General features: G+C 43.3%; 1 protein-coding gene across 4 annotated transcripts in view; it reads left to right on the top strand.

Annotated features, from left to right (window-relative positions):
• LOC109970057 (CREB-regulated transcription coactivator 2) overlaps positions 1-12,982 on the top strand; it is a 29,267-nt gene that overhangs the window by 7,555 nt on the left and 8,730 nt on the right. The window contains exons 4-10 of one of the 4 annotated variants that reach the window (XM_020617368.1): positions 2,760-2,827; positions 4,951-5,019; positions 5,817-5,923; positions 7,010-7,036; positions 7,725-7,804; positions 8,210-8,259; positions 8,750-9,018. In XM_020617368.1, coding sequence (XP_020473024.1) covers positions 2,760-2,827; positions 4,951-5,019; positions 5,817-5,923; positions 7,010-7,036; positions 7,725-7,804; positions 8,210-8,259; positions 8,750-9,018 — 670 coding nt within the window. The remainder of the gene's footprint in view (positions 1-2,759; positions 2,828-4,950; positions 5,020-5,816; positions 5,924-7,009; positions 7,037-7,724; positions 7,805-8,209; positions 8,260-8,749; positions 9,019-12,982) is intronic. The other 3 variants (XM_020617369.1, XM_020617370.1, XM_020617371.1) reach the window with 3 other exon arrangements.

Genomic DNA, 12,982 nt, shown 5'->3' with positions numbered 1-12,982 from the left:
TAAAAGTCAGTAGGAAATCGGTTTTTACCTCAAGCATCCATAAAACAGCCGGGTCTTTAACAGCTGGACAGCAAGTCTGTGAATTCCCCTCTCAGGTCTGTTTTCACCCTCCAACATTGTACTGTTGTGAAACCTCAGAGGTGAAATGTTCTTTTATCTCATGTGAAGTCTGCTTTGAGGCATCTTGTCAGCAGGACAGTTGTTATGTATTTTGTGTCACAGCAGCAACACAACTTGCTTTTGTTACAGAGATCCTCTGCGGGCTGATCCTCGAGTCGGACTTTCCTTGTATTTAATGGATTGTACTGAAGCAGCTGCCTTAATAATGATGTTATCAGTGAGTGGAGAGGTTTTAATGCCCTTGAGCAAGGCACAGAGGTGGCACTATTTGCATGAATTTAAGTTGTCTCCGAGTATCATCGCTGCTAACAGGACTTTTTTGGTCTAAGTTGTATTTCAGTTGTCTGAAACTGTAGAATTGGTACAAATTAGTCACAGAAAACTGTGTCAAAAAGGTGTGTGGCTCTGCAGAAAATCTAGGTTTAAACAGTTTGTCCTTAGGTTTTTAGGCTTGACTTTAGTGTAGTTGGCCAGAAACATAACTGCAGAGAGTTATAGCTGCAATTCTAAGGGAAAGAATGATTTAAGTACTGACTACTGAAAGCAACACAAAACTGTAAATGGCGCAGTGTTGGATGAATTGAACTCTACTTGTGGCAGCAGCTCACTAATGCAGTAGGAGGCTACCTCTGACCTGTCCCTCCTGCACTAGCAGCCATGTCTGCTGCTGCCCCCCTCCTCAGTTTCTTCCTGATCCTCTCTGTCTGCTTCAGCAGCACTAGTAAATATTTTAAACAAATAAAATGGATCGCTAATCACACTAATCGGACTGATCAGCTTTCCCACGTGTGTTTTTCGATGTTCCCCTGGACTGAGGGGGCAAACATTCAGCGTCAGAGTTTATGGGCTGGCATTAACTTCATCCACTTGCATAGCAGTCCGTATACTTCCATGCTATAGGCAGCGCGCTGGCCACCAGCTATACTATAATGTTAGCCTAGCTAGCCTTACTAGCTTGATAAGAGTAGGATCTCTGTGATTGATGGCGTCATGTTAAAAACCAAACACGGAGAGGTGGAGCTGTTCACAGACGGTCTGTTGTCATAGTTGTCGCGTGTTTGTGTGTGAGAGAGAGAAACTCACAGAGGGGCCGAGCGCTATGCACAACACTACGCTGAAATAAGATTTAACCTATTTTAAATCAATATGGGCCGCTCAGTGTTGATACTGTTTTGGCCCGCCTCAAATTAGTCAATGTGTCGGAAACACTGCAGTGAAAAGTGGTCCAGAGTTTTTGCAGTGATTATCCTCCAGTTACAGATGAACTTTGAGTGTGCGCTAGTTTTTATTTTAAGAGCAACATATATCCAGTGTCATGGGTTCTTCTTTTTGTTTCCACTGTTGTCCAGCTACTCAGGGGGGCAAATTCATGGAGCTAAATTTGTGGTGATACTATATCCTTGTTCCAGGTCCTGTCAGGGTGGTGACAGAGATGTCGATGATCTGTCAGGCAAATGTGATGTCACATTACAACAAGGACAACAGCAAATACAACAGTAGCCGCCAAAGATACAGCAGGTCAACCAGACCTTTAAAAAGAGGAACAATTGTTGGACCAACTAACGTGGCCAGAATTAAACAGACATTCAAAGGGAGCTGGAATCAGAGGTTACAAACCAAAAGCTGGACAAGAAGATTTATCCGAGAACAAAACACAGTCAAGAAGTTGTAAGAATTCAAAAGGATTTATCCGAGAACAAAACACAGTCAAACTGAGTTGTAAGAATTCAAAAAGTGAATCGAGGTTAGAGAGAAGAAACAGGTTGTGTTGCTACAGTGGAGCAGGTCAAAAACAGTGGTGTGGTTTGATGTGCCAGAAGCAGTTTTGGTCACATCGTCCCAGCAGCAGCTAAAGGAGCCGCTGCCCCGTGGAGTCAGAGCGCCAGGGGCCCCCACAGTATGTCTGCTAACATTGTTAGATGGGCTCCGTCATGAACCAGACTACTGTGTAAAAGGTTCATAAATTAGAATTTTGTGCTGACATGATGCATATTCCTTGAATCTGCACTATACATCCACAACCACTGACTTTACTCACCTACCAGACAGACCGCAAACGTGTCAAGATCGGTTCAGCTGATTCCTTTTAAATGGCGTCTATCGAAAATACCCCGGTTCTTAAAATACAGTGGAATTACAAAAGAAAAGCCTTACACCAAGACCTTACATGGTTCTTAAGAAATTCAGCCTATGGGAAATCCCAGGTTAAAGGATATGAGGTTTCTGCAGTGAAAAACTTGTTTCAGAGGCTTTTTCACTCTGATTTAAACATGTCTTAACTGTTTTCATATGTTTGAATGAAGCCTACAGAGTCAACAAATTATAAAAGAGCATAAAAGTTGTGCAAAGCCTCAAATCACCCCGAATGTGTGCATTCACCACCCGGGCTGTTCAGTCGAGCTTCCAGAGAAAGTGTGAGAAAGTGTGGAACTGGAAACGATGCGAGTGTGAAGTTCTGCAGTCGGTGCTGAAAACTGTTTTGAAGGGAAAAAATGTTGATCAGTTTCAGCTTTTGGTTTAACTGTGAAGCTTCTGAGTGGGTAAACAAAAATGAGAAGTTTTAGTTCATGAAATGAAGTAGAAACTGAATAGGACAGTGTCTGTGTAAATGTCTGTGTTGTTTCCTTCACCAGCCGTTGCCTCAGGTGGACAGCTCGCCGTATAACTCTGCCTACCTGTCCCCACCGCCCGACCCTAGCTGGAGAAGGTACTGTCTGTTCACATGTCTGTCTCTGTGGAGACCTGGCCGTCTGCAGGGACACCTGTTTATTTCCAAAGCATCTTCTGTGTTCCCACTGCTCCCAAGCTTTTCTGAAGCCTCAGTGACACCTCAGACAATGACCAAGTAAAAACAGCCTCATGGGTTTGTGAGCTCGTCACAGCTTGAAGAGACAAAGACTTAAGTGTGAAAAAATGATGACACAAACTAACAAGATTTCATTTGCATCTCCAGCTTCCTCCAAAGTGTTCTTTCACTGTCCACCTGCTGTCGTATATGAATTTACAGCACATTAGTAGTAAAGTCTGCAAAAATGCTACTAGGTGTGACTTGGTTGTAAATCTGAAGTGCAGCCCTGAGGCAGTTTAAATGTAGTTGCTGTTAGTTGGCTTGTTAGAGTTTTGTTAGTATGTTTTTGGGTGGCATGGTGTAGCAGTGGTTAGTGCTGTCACCTCACAGCAAGAATGATTTGGGTTCGAGCCCTGGCCGACCCGGGGCCTTTCTGTGTGGAGTTTGCATGTTCTCTCTGTGCCTGCGTGGGTTCTCTCCGGGTGCTCCAGCTTCCTCCCACAGTCCAGAGACATGCAGCTTAGGTTGATTGGTGACTCTAAATTGCCCGTAGGAGTGTGTGTGGGTGTTTGTCTACATGTCAGCCCTGCTGCACAGTCCTCTATCACAACCACATGAGGTGAAACTGAGGCTTCACCAAGGTTTTGCTGAGGCTGCTGCTTTGGTTCGTTTGCCTCTTCAGCAGTTGCACTAACCTCTAAATACTTAACAGGAAACTGAGTTGATTTTAGCTGGCGTCTCTCCAAACCTGAGTTGGTTTTGAAGAACCCTCAGGTTTTTTCCTCTTTTTGCCCTTTCTTCTTCTTCCGGGAATCTGCCTTTTTTTTTTGGCTTTCTTCTGCTCTCTGCAATGTTCCAGCCGTTTAATTTTCACTTGACTGCATTCTTGCTGGTTTTCCCCTAACAAGACAACAGCTACCCTTCACAGAGAGACTGGCCTCTGTCCAGTCACAGAAGGTCCGCTGTACACATACACACAAACACGAACACAATAACCTGACAAATGATATTCAACTGTTTCCTAAAGTTTGGCAACCATCGTGTTCAAGTTCATCTCCTCCAGCTGTCACTTTACTGGGTCGCAAACCACTGATTTCTAAACATCAAGATTTCATCAGGTAGAAGAGTCAGTCGGTGAAAAGTTTGAGAGAAATCCCACCTGCACTTTGTTGCTTAATGTGGGGAAAGTCTTTTGTAACGGTTTTGTTTCACGTTGATTTAGGATCAATCTGGCTAATTTCAAGTGAAGAAGAGTTTGTAGACAAAAAGTCAAGAGCAGTAGAGGTTTGATAGCCACTCATTCTGCCAAGTTGGAGGTTTTGGTCAAAACAAATACCGAGTCCAGTTCCTTGGCTCAGCAGGATGGAGCTCGCCTGTGGTGTCAACTAAATGATATAAATCTGGAGTTACTCCACATTTTTCACAATTATAAACAAATGTTATGAAAGACCAAGGAGATGATGTTAGTCAGCCTTACAATGTGTTACAACTTCCCAGCATTGTCCAAGACCAGCGTTTGAGTGATAGTAACCCTCACTGCTTACAGCAAGTTGAGCAAAGTTTAATTAGTTCTGCGTTTGACTTGTGGAGCAACTTTCTTCTGGCCCTGCTACAAGTTTCAAGCAACTGCTGTGACATCTCTCCAGTGTCAGGATTTGCTACTTTTCTCAATTTTCGTCTATCGTTAACTGAATGTCTCCAGATTTTGGACGGTTGGTCGTTCAAAACAAGACAGATTTGGTTTATTTTTTGGAGCCTGATGCCTAAGTTGTGATGCTGCACAGAAGCATAAACTAAGCTCTGACCGACACATTGATAAGTAGATGTTTATGACATTTATCACACAGAGACTCTGCACCTGTCTCGCCAGCTGACACGCCAGCCTCCTTCTGTCCTTCGCTTGCTGCCTGTCTTCCTCCTCCTTTGCTTGCATTTGCTTTCCGAGACCAGGCTCCTCTTCTTCATCTCCCTTTTTTTGTCTTCTTCTCGATGTTCTTGCTCGGTGGAGGAAAATAACATTTGTTCTTGTCAATCACGAAAAGGAATTGGTCCGGAAACTTCCACGGGGATAAAAGCCAGTTGTTTCGTCTCCCCACCACTGCACTCAACAGGTGAATCCCCCTCATCCTCTCCTTTCTTCACTTTACTTCCTTCTCTTCTTCCTCCTGCTGGCCATCCTCCTCCAGTCTTATACAGAATAAAAATATGTGGGTGGAAGTCTGAACGTGTCCAGTATGAAACTTTACTTTGGAGCATTTTACTTCTTTCTTTGACTTGATCAAGAGATTGAAGCCTCTTTGCCCTTCAAACTATCACAAATCCTCCTTTAACTTTCAGGATCTTTGCTCGTTCTTCCCCCCTCGTGTGTTTTAACCTTCCTTGTCTCTTTCGATCATTCACAAGATCTCTCTGTTAGCTTTTTATCTGCAAGGCCCGAGGTGGTGAAATGTTTCTGCAAAGTCCAAGACCCAGCTAAATTAATCAGGCATGTCAGTTATCAGCTCACAGGGTCATTTCTGCAGCAGAATCCAACCAGAAACAGCTGTGCATCTAGTCACTGGGTTCTTGGTTAATGCTCACACCTTTGTGAAGTTTCTAGAGTAGCTGTCTGAATGTTGCTTTCAGTGTGTGTTAGCATTCATTAGTTTCTGAGTCCTGGTTTTGTGTGTGTGAAAAGAAACATAAAATGTGAGTTGACTTTTAACTGTAACACGTAGCTGTGGTTGGTATGTTCACTTTTAATGCTGTGTTTTATCCTGATATTTTACTGTGCTGGAGAATCAAGGCTCACCTGGCCTTCACTGTTCTTGGCCGTTTTCTGTAGTTTTCTCTGCTACATCCCTTAATGCTGTGTGTGTGTGTGTGTGTGTGTGTGTGTGTGTGTGTGTGTGTCTGTCTCGCCCCTTAGGACCAACTCTGACTCTGCCCTCCACACCAGTGTAATGAACCCTCCCACAGGAGACCCCTTCACCACAGGAGGATCCACCCTTGTCCCCCAGAGTTCCAGACGCACCGGTAAGAGAACACCTTGAAACAAAAACACAAATACACTGCAAAAAAGTCAAATAAACTGCACAACCTGCTTTGAAATCTACAGTACATGTGGAAATGTTTACATGTTGAGATATGAGGACAGTACAGATGACTTATCAAATAGACTCTAATAGCCAGGCTCTACCCCCATACAATTCTACTAACACTTTATTTTACAGTTCATAATTTCTCAATAATTTTTGAGAAGATTCCTTGAAAGAACTTTGAAAGTTGCAGGGGAAATAGAAACCATCTTCAGTTGATACTTCAAATTAATGGCTTTTTAGTCACAGCAGGACAGGTAAACATGCAAAGCTGTCAACGTAAATTTATAATTCAAGTCTTTTAAAGCTTAAAATAGTAATATTAGTGATGAGAATATGTTTACTTGGGAGTAAATGGAGCAACCTTTTGAATGACCTTTCAGTTTTCTCCATAATTAGTGCTAAACAGCACTTAGTTTTTTTTTTGTTTTGTTTTGCTGGACACCTTACAGAAATATTAAGGACAGTATTTGGAAAGTGCCGCGCTATGAGGATAATTTTTTAAATCAAGAGTCAAATAACCACCATTAAAAATGTAAAGGACATAGCCGAGTATAAATACTGTTAAGATGGGAAATGTTGGTGTAAAGTAAATCACTTGACTAAAACTATCCCGTATCCTTGACTGTGAAGTTCAGAGAGGCAACCACTGAGTTTTTTTTTTTTTTTTTTTTTTTTGAAGACAGGACCGAGTGTGACAGCACGCATGAAAGTAAAGTGGTCGAGGTAGTGATCCCTGTGGGATGCCACAGCCAGAATAATCCTGTGGTTTTAATCCTCTTAAAACCACAGTGATGGAGGTGAAAACAGTGCGATGTCTTAAAGACACGCAGGGAACTCGGGGGTTGTTTTACAGCCTAGGTGTAAAGCAGGGTCATGTTCACTGGTAACCTGACTTTTCTGGCCTGACTATACGGCTCACACAGGACAAAGATCGCAGTCTAAACAGGTTTTCCTCTGGCTGCCAGGAGAGTCGGGATGTTCTGACTGTAAACTCAGTAAAATCTGTTGTGTCTTTCTGCAGGTCAAGGCGATGGAGAGGCCAGAAGAAGTGAGTTATATACAAACATTTTCACACAGACACTGCTGCCTGGTTTTAGGGCAGTTTCCCGTCATTGTCAGGGTCTAAATAAAAGATTGGATTAAAGATCGGATTTGTCAAGCACAAACAAAATCTCCTGGGCATTTTATTTATAGCATATGCGTGTTTTTATGGTAACTACTTTTAAATAACAAGTAGAATATGCATGGGCTTAAACAAGAGTCAGTAACATTGTACGTTTAGTGATATTGCAAAATATGGAGGAAAAACTCTGCGAGAGAACTTTGTGTGTAGATTTCTTTCATTTAGTGCCAATCAAAACATAAAACTGTTAAACTGAAGTTACACGCTTGACCCTGCTCCCTGCTTTTCTTACACGTGTCTGTGTGTAACAATGCTGCCATGCACATAGTGCAGAGTTTCATATGGGTTTTATGCACATATTTTGCTTAAACACTCTCCTCTTACTACATTTTTTTTTTTTTTACACTTTTACCCTAACTTTGAGTTTCTCATTTCACAAATGTGGACGAACAACTGCAGGTTTGGAAACTATTTCTGAACCCGTTTTGAGTCCATGAATACGTTAATCAAACTAATGAGGCTCACAGTAATTGACCTCAGCTTTCTCATGCTTACTAACATACTCAAATACTTGTGTATTTGAGGATTAAACCTCCGTTCTTTTGTCCCTCAGTGTTTCCGTACCCGGTTCCTCCCATCGAAGAGAACGTGCTGGATGAGGGGAAACTGCTCAAACCCTGGGACACCAAGAAGGTAAGGTCATAAAAATCAGATTTTGTTTAAATGTATTTTACTGTTGTATTATTTACTTACTATGTTTTTTTTAACTGGTGGTCATTAATATCTTGCTGTTGGATTGACAGTGAATATAATTTTTCACAAGTCTTTCTCTACCTGTAAAGCCTCCATTTCTCTCTCTTTTCTTTTTTTTTATACATCAAATTGTATATGTATGAAGCCACAACTTAATACTCATTCTCCAAAAATGTGACATTTGTGTGGGGCTCTGGAGAGTAATTACCAAATGTATCTCTAAACATCTAAAATCCTGCAGGTTGTTGTGTATTTTCAGAGCTTTTCGGAGCGAGCAGCGTCTCACTGATTATGTGTTTGAACAAATGAAGGCAGAACTGCTTTTGCTCTGTTTTCTCACTCCAGTTGCCTCTGTTGTCATCCCGACCCAAGTCCTGTGAAGTCCCTGGCATCAAGTAAGTCACACTAGCACTGCACACACACTGTAATCATAGAGCACATGATACACAGCGTTATGTTACAACCACCTTTGTACATTTCTTTGGTGTGGCCCTGAAATTGGATGTCAGGGATTAGGGATTCTTTTACAGACTCCCTCAGGCAGTAATCACTCACTCTGCTGCTTCTGTTGTTTTTGTCCCTTATCTTTAACTCAAAAGTCACCAGAAAAGCAAATGGCATCAAATATCAGCTGTTCTTTTCAACCTTTGCCAAATAAAATCAGAGTACTGAGATTACTTCCACCCACAGAAGGTTCGGTGTTCATCATTAAAAATGAAGATGTTTAATTGAGACAACAAAGTGGGAATAGGGATTTTTGAACTGAGCTGTGTATGAATCACTGAATTTTATTGCTGAAAATACTACTTCATATTGTATCACTGTTTCCCAGTATATGTTAACGTCAGAGAAGAGCCAAACCTATGTTTCATCCATCCCTCCCAGTGTCTTTACGTCTCCGGAGCAGCCGTCCACGCTGGCTCACAGTGTCCCCTCGGCCCTCAACACCGGTGGCTCACTCCCTGACCTCTCCAGCCTTCACTTCCCCTCGCCGCTGCCCACCCCACTGGATCAGGACGAGCCTGGCTACGCTGGATCCTCCTCTCTGAGCGGAGGGAGCAGCACGGGGAACCTGGCTTCCACCCTCACCCAGCTGGGCATCAATGCTGCCAATGCACCCGGAGGAAACGGCAATTTCCACCACCATACATCAGGTACAAACAGTCTGCAGGTGTGTGTGTGTGTGTGTGTGTGTGTGTGTGTGTGTGCGCGCGCGTGCGCGCGCGCACATTGATTGATTAGTTAAAGTGGTGCCACACATTAAGGTTGTTGGGCTGTATTTAATTGTGATGTGGTCAACTTAACTGATCAGAACATGGTAGACTGAGTCTGGTTCGGTTGGTGTCAACAGTCTAGAGGTTAAATTATACAATTACTGGTGTTCAGAGTGGTTATAATTGATATTTTAACTGTATATGCGTCAAAGGTAAGAACAGTGTGAAGGATGTCTCATTACTGTTAGTGAACCTGCAGAGAATGGGCAGCTGCATTTGCCGCTTTACAGTGAGTGTCAGCTCATTCTCATTTAGTGTTGGACCACAACATCACTGTTCTGGTTTAGTGTCACCGCTGTTCTGGAGAGGCTCTGGGCCGCAGCAGGAAGAAACTGTTCTCAGAACAGACGCTCTAGACAGCTGCTGTCCACGAGCTGTTCAGCAGCAACCAGGAGGCAGAGCCAGTCAGAGACCAGCTGGGGAACACAGTGGAGCATTTAGCAGCTCCAGAGGTTTCCCTCAGGAGGTGGTGGAGACCAAACCCAGAGCTAATGGAGAGTGAGCACTGGGCTGAGGCTCAGCAGGGTGACACAGACACACTACACATGGAGGAGCATGTTGACCTGTGTCTGCTGGGTGTGAAACTAAGAAACTGTTTGATCACAAATTCAGCATATCACCTGAATAGGTGATGACATGTCAGTGTTGTGTTCACTCCTTGTTTCTGCTAAAAATAATTAGCCAGAAAGTTGGAGGCCGTAGGTTGGGGATATAAGGGTCAGCAGCCCTCTGATCTAATTGCTTGCTCGGCTTCTTTTTAACACATTTGAAACATGTTTATATCAGATTCAGTTGGCGTCACAAGTGTAAGTGGGGGAAACAAAAGCAAAAGCTAACGGTGAACTTTCAAACTGTGCCACAAAAGAGAACAAACTGTATTTATGTTTCAGTTCAGAGGATTTTGTCTCATCTAGCTCAAGTTTGTCATCCTCGTTTCTCCAGCTGCTGTCTTATCCATCCATTCTTCTCCAAGTTATTTGTTCTCACAGGATTTGTGGGGTTGCCTAGTGATAGTCTGCCCTGTACTCTGGTGTTCGTTAGGTTATGTTGCCCTGTCTGACTGCCAGAACTGAAAACATTTGTGCATGCCAGTGGACGTTAGTTTTTTCAGTCTTACTAATGATAGTAAATTACTATTGAAATGATCATTACAAAATTGTTTGTGAAAAGCTACAGCAGTTTGCACGAATCCTCATTTGTGTCTCTGCTAAATTTCTTAGAAATTTAAATATTCCCAAAATTTAGGAAATAGTCTTGGAAATAGTTCAGCTTTGTGTCATTTAAAAAAAAAAAAAAGTTTTAACTGTTATTGATATCAGTAATCACAGGTAGGGATGGGCGTTTCAAGCTAAAAGTGCTATTTGATATTCACTGGCAACTATTCAACAATTATTTGAATAGTTGCTGAGAGTCCGCTCCGTGTTGGCCAGCTCCATATTGCTGGTGTTGTCATGTGCACATGACTTTACCTGTAAGTCCCCAGTGCTCTCCGGCAGTGGAAAACACATTCACCAGGTTTTCAGCAGTTTACCGCTCCTGCATTGTTTTAGTCTGAAGAACAGCACTCTGGATTTTCCAGGTGCTTCTGTAACAGCATCTGATTGTCGCAGTTGTAAGCGCTGCCCATGTGTCCGTGGTCAGAGACGCCTTTTCAGCACTTGTCAAACGACTGCGCAGCTCACATGCACTATCATCACACAGTTTATCTAGTCGTGCCCCGACACCTTCCTTTGATGGCTGCAGTCTCTGCATGTTTCTGTGGTTTGTATTTGACTCTGTAGTAAAATGACATTCTGACCTTGTTATCGTATTATTTCCAGGTGCCGGTAAAAGCAAAGGAAAACAGTGGCTCTTTTTTTGTTGCTGTTTTTAAAGACAAAGCCATAGTCACATAAAATATTACTTTTTTTTTAATGTTATAACTTTTTGAATATTCAAAAATCATTGCCCATCCCTCATAAAAACATTGTAATCAGTGTTAATATCCTATCTGGGAACATGAGGGTGATGGTTCTGCCCCTCTAATGGCACCTCTGCAGAAGTGTCCTCAGTCAAGACTGAGCTGCTGCCTGCTCAGTTTTGTAAGTGTGCCTGGTTAAAAGCCTGAGCTAAGTGACTTGAACGTTAGCAGAGGAAGTATGTGGGTGAGAGCAGATGAGATGAAACGAAAGGGGATGTACGGCAGCGCTCTAAATTTAACCTCAGAGAGAAAGAAGAGGGGGTTTTTTTCGTAGGTGCAAGTGCAATTGGAAAATGTACTTGTGTTTTATTGTTCCTGAGGTGACTGTACCGACCAAAGGCAGGAAGCTGCTATCAGCTGAACCTGCAGCCCACCACACCAAGCCTGACTTTGGATCATTGTATCAGCTGCAAACCGATGGACAGGTGTCACCTGGTGCCTCAAGGGCAAGATCAAGCTGAAAAGTTGTCAACATGGTCGACTCAGCCTTTGTGTTGTGTGGACCACACTGAGCATGGACAAAAGAAAGAAGAGCAAAGAGCTGTCTGAGGATTTGAGAACCACATTAGTGGAAAAGCCTGGATCGTCTCAAGGCTCCAAGTCCATCTCCAGAGATCTGGCTGTTCCTGTGTCCACTGTGCCAATGTTGTCAAGAGGTTTATAGCCCATGGTGCTGTAGGCAATCTCCCTGGATGTGGACGAAGGAGAAAAATAGATGACAGGTTGCAACAAAGGCTTGTTCCAGTTGTGGATAAAGAACCTCGATCAGCTTCCAAACAAATCCAAGCTGATCTGCAGGCACAGGGTGCGACAGTGTCAGCTTGCACTATCCGTCGCCATCTGAATGACAAGGGACGCTATGGTAGGAGGCCCAGGGGGACCCCACTACTGGCACAGAGACATAAAACAGCCAGACTGAAGTTTGTTAAAACTGACCTGAGGAAGCCACAATCCTTCTGGGAGAATGTCCTGTGGACAGATGAGACTAAAATAGAGCTTTTTGGTCGAGCACATCATTCAACTGCTTTTTCAGAAAATGAAATGAGGCCTTCAAAGAAAAGAACACATCCCTACAGTCAAACGCATTGGAGGTTCACTGACGTTTTGGGGTTGCTTTGCTGCTTCAGCCACTGGATGTCTTGACTGTGTGTATGGCATTATGAAACCTGAAGACTGCAAATGAATTCTGGGACACAATGTAGGGCCCAGTGTCAGAAAGCTGGGTCTCGTCTCTGTCAGAGGTCATAGGTCATACAGCAGGACAATCACCCAAAGCAGACTTCACACAGCACCAGAGGTGGTTTCAGACAATGTGCTGGAGAAGTCTGAAGTGGCTGCAATGAATCCAGGTCTAGATCCCATACAGCACCTGTGGAGAGACCTCAGAACAGCAGCTGGGAGAAGGAACCCTTCAAATCTGAGAGACCTGGAGCAGCTGGCAAAAGAAGAGTTGTCCAAGATTCCAGTAAAGAGGTGGAACAAACCCACTGACGGTTACAGGAAGTGACTGATTTTATTTAGTTTGTCCAGAGGGTGTGCTACCAAATATTAAGCTGAGGGTTTCAATAACTCTGTTCAGTCCATTTTTGGCTTTGTTCCTCTGCTTTTTTTGTGTCATTCCAATGCAATCAAAAGAAATAAACATGAGAATACCGAAGAATTTGTGATTGCAGCAGTTTTCTGGGAGAAGTGTAATCTGACAGAAATGCAGGGGTGCCAGTATTTTTGGCCATGACTGTACCAGTAACATCCATGCTCCCTGCAGGAGATGAATCATGTTTGTCATCAACTTTCCTCCAGCACCGCCTGCAGGGCAAGTCACAACAAAGAGGTCTGTACACAAACTGGCCAAATAATCATGACATTTGCTGGGGACATTCCTGC

This window comes from Monopterus albus, unplaced genomic scaffold, assembly GCF_001952655.1.
Source record: "Monopterus albus unplaced genomic scaffold, M_albus_1.0 scaffold189.1, whole genome shotgun sequence".
NCBI lineage: Eukaryota > Metazoa > Chordata > Actinopteri > Synbranchiformes > Synbranchidae > Monopterus > Monopterus albus.
Note: the sequence above shows the minus strand (reverse complement) of the source record. Positions and strands in the feature narration are given on the sequence as shown.